Raw genomic sequence first — 9619 nt, 5'->3', positions numbered from 1 at the left:
GTTGAAGTTTTTTTTCTTTCCATTTCCCATTTGGGTTAGGATGAAGGACACATTTTGGCCAACAAAATTCCTCTTTAGTTGTATGTTGTGTCTTTAAGATCAGTCTTCTTAGACCTTATATCACACCAGAGGGGGACCTAATCTGAAAGGCCCCCAAATGCCTCTTTGGCAAGCTCAGAAGCCACTGTAGTGCCACATTAGGGTAAAAATGAACTCTGACCCAACCCCTGTGCCTGACTCATTTTTGTCCAGTAACTGCAATTTCTTCTTCCTCATCCTTCCCAACCTCCTCCTTCTCACAGCTGCTTTATTGCTTATGTTTGCTCCAGAGACCTTGAGTTCAGCAGATGAACACCCTCACTTCCAATGTTCTTATAGGCACCTGACTATTGCGCAAAGACAGACCTCAAAAGTTGTGCACCTGTCCTTTAATGTCTCCATGTAGTTCCTGCTTGTCGCCGGTAGATGATGATAAAGATTACACATCACTTACAGCCTTTTATAAATTAAACGGGGAAAGCCATTTGGTCCTCTTCCGGCTGCCGTCGCCGGTCCGGGTTGGGCCAGTGAACTATAGCAGTCCGACCACTTTACAATTACCGTCAGCAAGCTATCTCTTTAGCAAGTCACAAAAATGGCGAACGTGGTGCTGGAGTTTAAGGCTTCTGCCGGTGACTCCGAGCCACAAAGTCGCCCTGTCCTGATTATCGGCCAGCAGGCCAACCTGCAGCAAGTCAGCTGGGGCCAAATCAAAGGAAAACTGCAGCCAGTCGTTAGCAAGGAGGTAACGTTGTGCACGATATTGATTGTTGGGTGACAGCTAATGTTAGCTTACGCTAACCCAAGTTTGCACAAGCTAACGAAGCTAGGTCAGCTAAATTAATTCAACGTTAACGGGACCTGAACACGAATAGCTCATCTTTACTAGCCACAGGTGCAGCTGTAACGCTATCTAAATAACTATGTTAATCAAGTAGCTGTAACACGAACAACTAATGTTATTAAGGAGATGTTAACGGTCTTGTTAGAGATCAGTCAGACTGGTTGTTATTAGTCGGTGGAAAAGCTAATTATAACGCCAATAAGGTTAAATAAAACCACATTTTCTAAAGTGATGCCTTTAACTAATGCAAGATTTCTTCTAAAAATCTTATTTCTTAACCAGCAGCAGTTAATTACTTTTTGCTGGTAAACAATGAACGATTTTAAATTGGGTGACTATTGAGGTTAAAATGAAATGTTCATTTCCTTGCTTTGAGAGTTGTTCACTTCCCCGGAAAACAACACAACTGTCTGCTCATGAGAGACTGAGAAAAGGGTTGGAGGGTGAGATCATGTAGCTAGTACAGGGTGCTCCTGGTGACTGGTTAGAGGAGCGGCAGGTCCAGTGGTCAGACCCAGGCAAAAATACTCTGCTCTCATGGTAACTGTCCTAAGGAGCTGTAAGCAGTGAGTTGTCTGTCGTGCAAAGTCCTCAGAGGTGGTTGTGCAACATTGGCAGCCAGCCTGTAAAGAGAGACTTGAGAGAGTAAGTCTGTGAGGTCAAGGAAAGGTTTCCAGTCATTTGCAGAGCCTCTCACTATCCTCTGGCAATGAGTAGCCAATATGATTATGATTCCACTGCTTACAGTACTTTCATTTTTCCTGGGTCATAAAAGGACTTTGCTATACTTAAGCTGATGATGCTTTCTGAAAACTTGGGTGACACTAGGAAGCCTCTAATCTTAAAACTCTTTGTAACATTTTCCGCTTGCAAATGGTTTCAGTCTGCCCACACACACATCTTAGCTGCTGATAATTTTTAGCCTCTGCAAAACTGTTGATTTTCTTGTCCTCAACAGCAGGAACACCATATTAAATCTTATATGGGATGGTATCTCCATTGTAGACACTGTCCGGGATGACAGGCAGTGAAGTAGCTTGAGGCTAGTCGTCCTCTCCTGCTTAACATTGGTTACTATAGAGTCTTGCTCTACAGAAAGTCACATAGATTGGTGCATCAGATCATATACTTAGGCCCTGATCAGACCTGGCATTAACATGTGTCTTGGCATCACAAGTGCATAGGTCTAAGTACGTTAGTTCACACCTGGCATTACAAGGGGTCTCCACATGAGTCTTCTAACATCCGCTCTATGTATGCAAATAGACACATTTATTATTTCTGTTTGTGCATTGTTGTTTTTAGCCAGTCCAACTGTGACAGACAGCTCTGTTGCCAATGTGTTTGTGAAAGACAGGGAGAGAGAGAGCAGGACTTGGAGCTGAGCGAGTCTATGTGTATAACTGTGCACATCTCTACAAGGACATAAGGTTTTAGCCATTTGAAATGGTAAAAAAAAAATAATGAAAATCAACATGTGGTAGCCAATGTTGTGTTTGGTCACCACAAATAAATCAGTGTATGGGAAAGACTGAGAAGTGTAAAAATATTTTCATTCATTATGAAACTGGCATAGACAGACCTCAGTTGAGTAGGGGGTCCTTCAATGTGGCCCAGGACACAATGAAGACACTGTTAAAAGAATGTGGCCGTATGTGCCCAACACCATCTCTGAATGTGGAGTGATTGGATCTCTTTTAGGTTTCACACCTGTACTTGGAGCTGTCCACTTGTGTTTGGATCACCTGAGATGCATGTTAATGCCAGGTGTAAGGAGGGCCTCAGCCTCTCCTCAGTATTGTCTTTATGTTTTCTCAGATCTGGCAGGCAGCTCTCAGTGCTTTGAACCCAAACCCCACGGACAGCTGCCCCCTGTACCTCAACCATGCTGCGGTGGCCGCGCTTCCATCACGGGTCAGCAGGCACAACAGCCCATCTTCTGCCCACTTCTTGTCTCGTCTGGTCCGTTCCTGCTTGCCTGGGGGCAACAACCGCTGCATTGTGGTTAGTATCTTCATTTGGATTTAATTTGCTCTGGCCTTTCATGTGATAGTTAATTGATCTCTTTGGGGGGAATTTTCTTTGTCCCTCAGGGAAGTCGGAGAGCACTTTTAGCCACAGATCAGTTCTTCTGCTTCACAGGGATACCGGGAGACTCCTTCTGGGTCTCCTGTGGCACTTAAATCTGGGTCATCCAGTTGAAGGAAGGCATATGTGACCAAGTGGCTAATATGACTGTTTCTTTCCTCTCCAGATGGTGTGTGAGCGTTCAGATGTGTTTGCATCCTCCTGTGCCATCTCTAGGGCCTTCCCCATCTTCTCTCGTCGCTCTACGTCCTTACGCAGGGCTGAGAAGAAGCACATCACTGTGGAGTTTGTGATCGTAGGGCAAGACAGCAGTTCTCTGGATGTCGCAGAACTTGAGGTACTATACTGATTTTTTTTTTTTCTTCATTTTCTTTTAATTCTACACAGCATTTCAAATCATTGAAGCCCAACAGTCTGTCATAGCTGAAGGCTTTTCTTGTGTTCAGTGTCTCTCTAATGCTGCTCATGGAGTGCGGCTGGCAGCTCGCATTGTGGACACGCCATGCAATGAGATGAATACAGATCACTTCTTAGATGTAAGTCAAACAATTTATCTTTAGCAAATGTTGTTGACATTACTACAGGATCACAGTTCTAACAAATCTTGCTGTGGACCCCTATTCAAACATTAATTTCTCTTTTAGGAGATCAAGGCTGTGGGAACTGAACTTGGAATTACTCCTGTCATTATTCGTGGAGAGGAATTGAAACAAAGAGGGTTTGGAGGTACCTTGTCTGTAGAACATACACAGCATATTTCATGGCTAGATATATTTACTTACTGCATGTTATACAGATGTTAAATCAAAAAAACTTTCAGCAAATAAGAATATAATTATCATAAATAATGGATTTACTTTGCATTCATGCAGTCTGTAATCCCAATTTACTGTAATTTTGTTTCACTTTGCATTGACATCTTTGTTAAGCTCTTTACAGATAGATAAGAATGTGTATCTGTTCTCATCTCAGAGACAATACATTCTCATCTTGGTAATTGGTAGATAGGATTATCTATCTGTTTTCTTTCTCTTTGCCTTTTCAGGTATCTATGGAGTTGGGAAGGCAGCAGAGAACCCTCCTGCATTAGCAGTCTTGAGCCACACACCAGATGGTGCGACCCAAACTATTGCATGGGTGGGCAAGGGCATTGTGTATGACACTGGTGGACTCAGCATCAAGGGAAAGGTATTCTTATTTTTCCTCTGGAGAAGTGAAAGTAACTGTTGTACATCATGGAAAAAAAACAGTCTTTGTAATTTTAATTTCCCCAGAACATCACCACAGTCTCGTTCAATTGTTTAAACATCATTTAATTAATTGTCTTGAGACTCTTAAGAAAGCTGGATACTCTGAACTGCTGCTCGGTGCATAAGCACATACAACAGTCAGAGCCTTCCTCTCAGCAACTTGCAGTCGCATAGAATAGATCCTCTTGTTGTCCAGAGAGAACTCCATTGATTGACCGATTGCCTCGGACCACGCCCCTTGTCTCCCATCTTACATAGCACTTGACTGCGCAGTGCATTTTGTCACTAAATCATGATGTGCTAAGATTAATTTTACTAAACTGTAAAATGTATTTATCTGGATGGTAGCCTGCTCCAACTGTGATCTTGGTGACTGTAGAACTTGCATGCTCTGACATCCCTTTACTGTTAGACTAAGCTTTAAGCCGATTCTCAATAATCCCTTCACATGTAGTCGCAGCTGCATGCACCAGTTTATGTAGTGTCATATGCAAAGGTAAGCACTTATTCTACAGGTACAATGTTTACAAACCAGCCAGTAAAGCTTTTCTAATTATAAATCTATAGGCCGCTTGTCGTGCACAAATGCATGTTGAGGTGCAGCATTTGACCAAAATCTGAGATCAAATTAAGCCATTGCATGTTTGGTCACATATTAATGTGTCTTTTTGTAGACCACAATGCCAGGGATGAAGAGAGACTGTGGTGGAGCTGCAGCTATTTTGGGAGCTTTCAGAGCCACTATTAAACAGGTGAGGTGACCTTTTGGATTATCCCACAGCAGTTACCATAGCTGTTATTTTAACCTCTATAATTCTGCAGCTTGAACTTTTCTTTTTAATCATTTTTTCTCCCCTGTTTGCTTCAGGGCTTTAAAGATAACCTCCATGCAGTGTTTTGCCTCGCAGAGAACGCAGTTGGACCCACAGCCACACGACCTGATGATATCCACACTCTCTACTCTGGAAAGTAAGATTCAGCCTAATATATTGTATCATTCCCTTGGATTTTCATTCGATGGAGAAAGTGTCAAATCTTCTAATTTGAGTTGTATGCGTCTCATTGTTTTGTCCGTTCTGTCATGGTATAAACGCACATAATGTCATTTTACAAGCCAAATCAACAGGAATGAACATGGGCTGTATTGTCTGTTATTTGTCTGTTTCATTCTAAAGGACAGTGGAGATCAACAACACTGATGCAGAGGGCAGGCTGGTGCTGGCTGATGGGGTGGTGTACGCCAGCAAAGACCTGTCAGCTGATATTATTCTGGATATGGCCACCCTGACAGGGGCACAGGTGGGTGACATCCTCTTAATGACTGTTGCTAAACCTTTTACAGGAAGTATGTTTTAAACCTCTGTAACAAATCAGTAGAAAATAAATTTAATAGATAAACTTAGTGGATAATATTGAATGTCTTTTTATTTTCATCAACACTTCTCCTGAAGACTCCAGAACCAACAGTGAACGTTGCCTTCAAATAGGTATTGTCTTGGTATGTAAAACCTTTTTGTTGTTGTTGTTGTTGTCCAGGGGATCTCCACAGGGAAGCATCATGCAGCTGTGATGACTAACAGTGAGCAGTGGGAGGTTGCCTGTGTGCGTGCAGGCCGCAGCAGTGGAGATCTCGCTCACCCCCTGGTTTATTGCCCTGAGCTGCACTTCAGCGAGTTCACCTCTGCCATGGCTGACATGAAGAACTCTGTGGCGGTAAGTTACAAATTACAGATCCCTCAAAACCAGACGCTTAAACAAGAGAAAAGGCACAGAAATCTGACATGAGAGAGTTTGAAAGACTGAATAAATATATTATAGAGGTTTTGATAATACTGTCCCTGCATCTCCAGTATCTCTTGCACAGTATGCTTGGTTCATTAAACGTCAGTACAGACTGGACCACATTACTGAGAGCTGTAGTAATGTAGTTACTAATCCCTTTTTTTTAGCTTTTGTTGATGCATCTTTTCTCCAGACAGGTTTGTCTAAATTGAAGTTTTGTCAAAACCTGGCACTTAGATACCGGTTGTCAGCTAAGTAGTTCAAGTAGAATATATTTTTCGGGGACTGACATTATAATTTATTTCCTGACGAATGTCATCCCTTTCTGGTGTTTCTACAGGATCGAGAGAACGCCCAGAGCTCCTGCGCCGGCCTCTTTATTGGTTCCCACTTGGGCTTTGATTGGCCTGGTGTCTGGGTCCATGTTGACATCGCCTCTCCTGTTCATGCTGTGAGTACTTAAGGTTTTGATGTGCATATAGATAGTTTGCACTCAGTTTGAGCTCTTGATTTTTGTCCTGTTGCAAATCAGGTGATAACCACAACTTCATGAAGTGGTTTCCTAATCGTGACTTTAGTTTACAAAGACGTGCACATAGACTTCTACAGGTTCACACAAACCCAACTTTTATATAAAATCTTCAGCCACTGACTGACTATGATAGAAAATGCGTTTTATAACAGTCCAAATTTTTTGGATTTGTATATGGATTTCCCCTATTGATATACAACTGCAGCTCTGAGAAATGTTCTGTTCTGCTTTATTTCAAAACAATTACTAGTGACTCAGTATCCTGAAAGAAAAGAGTCAGCAGAAAGAACAAGGAAGTTGGCAACAACACCAGGATGAAGCTTAGCAGGCTCTCTTGGTTTAGCTAAAAATTACATTAAAGGGACTTTTTAACTGAGTTTATAAAATGTTCTTGTGAGAGCACAGCTGAGATGAATGAGATTGGGAGAATAGGACACAGTGTGTGGGGATAATACAAGAAGTTTACCTATTAAGCTCAACAGAAAACCCAAATCAGATTTTGATAGCTAAAGCATAAATTGTGCATTTACAATTGGAATAAAATGATGGTGCCGTATATTTTGGAAACAACTAAAAAATATGTATTCTCTGTTGCAGTCATGCATACAGTCCTATCATGATCTAGTAAAGACCAATAAACCTGATGATCAGATTGTTTGTGCTGTATATGGTGTCCATGTTGTACAGAGTCTAGTTGAGCCAATTACATCTGTTGAAACACTGACTTTGAGCTTTGAGACGCTGTTCTCTGCTGGCACTCTGTGGACTGCTTTCAAAGGGAGCAAGAAATCTGCATTATGTATTATTTCAATTCCAACACCTTTTTACAACTTCCCTGCTGGTGAGCCAGGATTGCACCAGCTCTTCATTTCAACAAATAATAAAAATCTGCTGATCTGTCCTGGTCTTGTGATTCAGCTCATAAAAAAACATCACTGTAGTTACATTTATCAAGATTATTGGGTTTTAAAAGGCACAAGGCATTAGGTTTCAGTCACATTACCGGGCAATGAAAGGTAATTACAGGGTAGCTTTACAGTAATGACACTGGATATTGTGATCTGACCCTTGTTTTTGTGGTTTTTTTGTCTGTGCAGGGGGAGCGTGCCACAGGGTTTGGCGTTGCCCTGCTAATGGCCCTGTTTGGTCAGGCATCAGATGACTCCATGTTGAACCAAGTGTCTCCTCTGGGTGCAGCCACCAACATGTCTGAAGACCAGATGGAGCGTGACTGCAAAAGACGAAGACTGGTGTAGAGCACACAGAACAGTCTACTCCCTGACTCTGACTGCTCTGCTGCCACCACACACACCCAAACTGTTGAAGCAAGTGCTCATCCATTTAGAGATAAAACATTAAGCTGTGATTCCACTTCCTGTGTTTGATGAAATTTCACATGCTGAATAAATCAGATAATCATCAGTAATCCAGATGTGTTATATATGACGATGATAAAACACTGGCCCTCATTTGTCCTCATGACCCGGCACTTAATGCACTGATCACCTCCATATCATCTCAATTTTTCAGTTGCTCTTGACGAAAATGTGTTGATTATTATAAAAGCTGAAAAAGCAGGTGGTTTATATCCATGACCAATTCATTCAGGTTTTCACAACTGGCCAATTGTGATTTTTTTTTTTTTCCAGCAGTGATTCTTTGTAATTCATATTTTACATTTAAGGTTTTACCTCCTGAAACATTAACCTTGTTTTCAGATACCCACCTCATCAGCAGGCATTGTTATATGTTGATACTTTATGCAAATTGAAGATTACACCATACATGTTGTGTTAGATGTTGTGAGAAATACTGGATCTGAAACAGTAAAGCTAGATATTCCTTTTTCTTTTTTTTTTGGTAACCACTGCACTTTGTATTCATCCTGTGACCAGTTGGGCCATGTGATCTCTGGACCAAACGGAGGACTGAGTGCTGGCTGCAGTTTCACATTAGTGTCAAATTATTAATGACAAGCATTACCACATGTGCTTTGTCAGCAAAAAATACACATACAAGAAGTCAACTGTAAGTATTAGACAGATTCCAGCACAAGTGTGATGTTTTTCCACCCTTGTGACAGTCATGTTCTCCTTCAATAAAGGCAGTGCCATCTGACATCTGTGTTGATTTAAAATCCCCCAAAACTTAAAAAAAAACATCCATTTGCTGAGATGTGGTAAAAAATCTCCTGAAAATAATACAGTAATATTGTGAGCTTTAGTGCAGGCACATTGATGAGGACTGTGGTGGCACCTAAAGATTTTAAGACTCAGATTCAGAATACTTAATCCCAGAGAATGGCAATTCATTTCTACAAACTAACCGATACATATAAAGAATAAATAGAGTAAATAAATAAGTACATCAGCTGATATCGGCAATCAACCATCAACAACATGTCAGAGACAACACACGGACCAATGAGATGCTATAACAGACCAAGAGACCAAGACCACACTCCAGAGGCCCCATATGTGTGTAGGCTTCAATGAGTCAGGTGAAAAAAGAAATTTATAAATTTACCAGCCGGGTTATGCATTCAGAGCATTTAGTAGAAAGAAGACTTAAAGCATGGACAATCATGAACATGATTTCACTGTCAGCAAATTGAACTGCTGCTGCTACTCTTAAAGTGTAGGTTCACAGTTTTCAAGTATTTCTTGAACCAGTAGTCAGGTATCCGTGTGTACACTGAAACAGGATCTGCATGTTGTAATTATTCCTCCTGTTCATACTGTACATTAAGATTTCCCTACCTAATGCTCTTTATATGTAAGTGATGGGACACAAAGTCCTCAGCCCTCTTTCTGTGCAGAAATGCATCCCATAGTGTATGTGAAGCTAACACGAGCCTTCAACAGTCAAGAGTTAATTGTTGTATTTCATAAATGCGTTCCTCAACATTTTAAACCTTAATCCCAAGTATGTTTTCACCCACTGCCTCGTGTATGGTTATTGTTCAGAAGTAGACTACACGTAACACCTTGTGACCTCCTCTCGTGGGTGTCTACGTATGATGAGTTTAAATGGTCACATGACTGTAGTGTAGGTACCGGTTCCTCAACACGGAGTCTACAGACA

At 41.4% G+C, this 9619-nt stretch overlaps 1 protein-coding gene across 1 annotated transcript; it reads left to right on the top strand.

The window, feature by feature from the left end:
- The first annotated feature begins 534 nt into the window (after positions 1-534).
- Positions 535-8653, top strand: npepl1 (aminopeptidase like 1). The gene is made up of 12 exons (XM_023423702.2): positions 535-784; positions 2702-2887; positions 3138-3308; positions 3418-3507; positions 3616-3697; positions 4017-4159; positions 4896-4973; positions 5090-5190; positions 5397-5520; positions 5758-5934; positions 6344-6454; positions 7633-8653. Exons 1-12 carry the CDS (start codon positions 635-637, stop codon positions 7789-7791), a joined length of 1572 nt encoding a protein of 523 aa, XP_023279470.1. The 5' UTR covers positions 535-634; the 3' UTR covers positions 7792-8653.
- The last annotated feature ends 966 nt before the right edge of the window (positions 8654-9619 follow it).

This window comes from Seriola lalandi, unplaced genomic scaffold (assembly GCF_002814215.2).
Source record: "Seriola lalandi dorsalis isolate HSWRI2012SDOR001 ecotype SW California unplaced genomic scaffold, Sedor1 jcf7180002054692, whole genome shotgun sequence".
Taxonomy (NCBI): domain Eukaryota; kingdom Metazoa; phylum Chordata; class Actinopteri; order Carangiformes; family Carangidae; genus Seriola; species Seriola lalandi.
The sequence above is the reverse complement of the archived record's forward strand: the minus strand, read 5'-3'. Positions and strand labels throughout refer to the sequence as shown.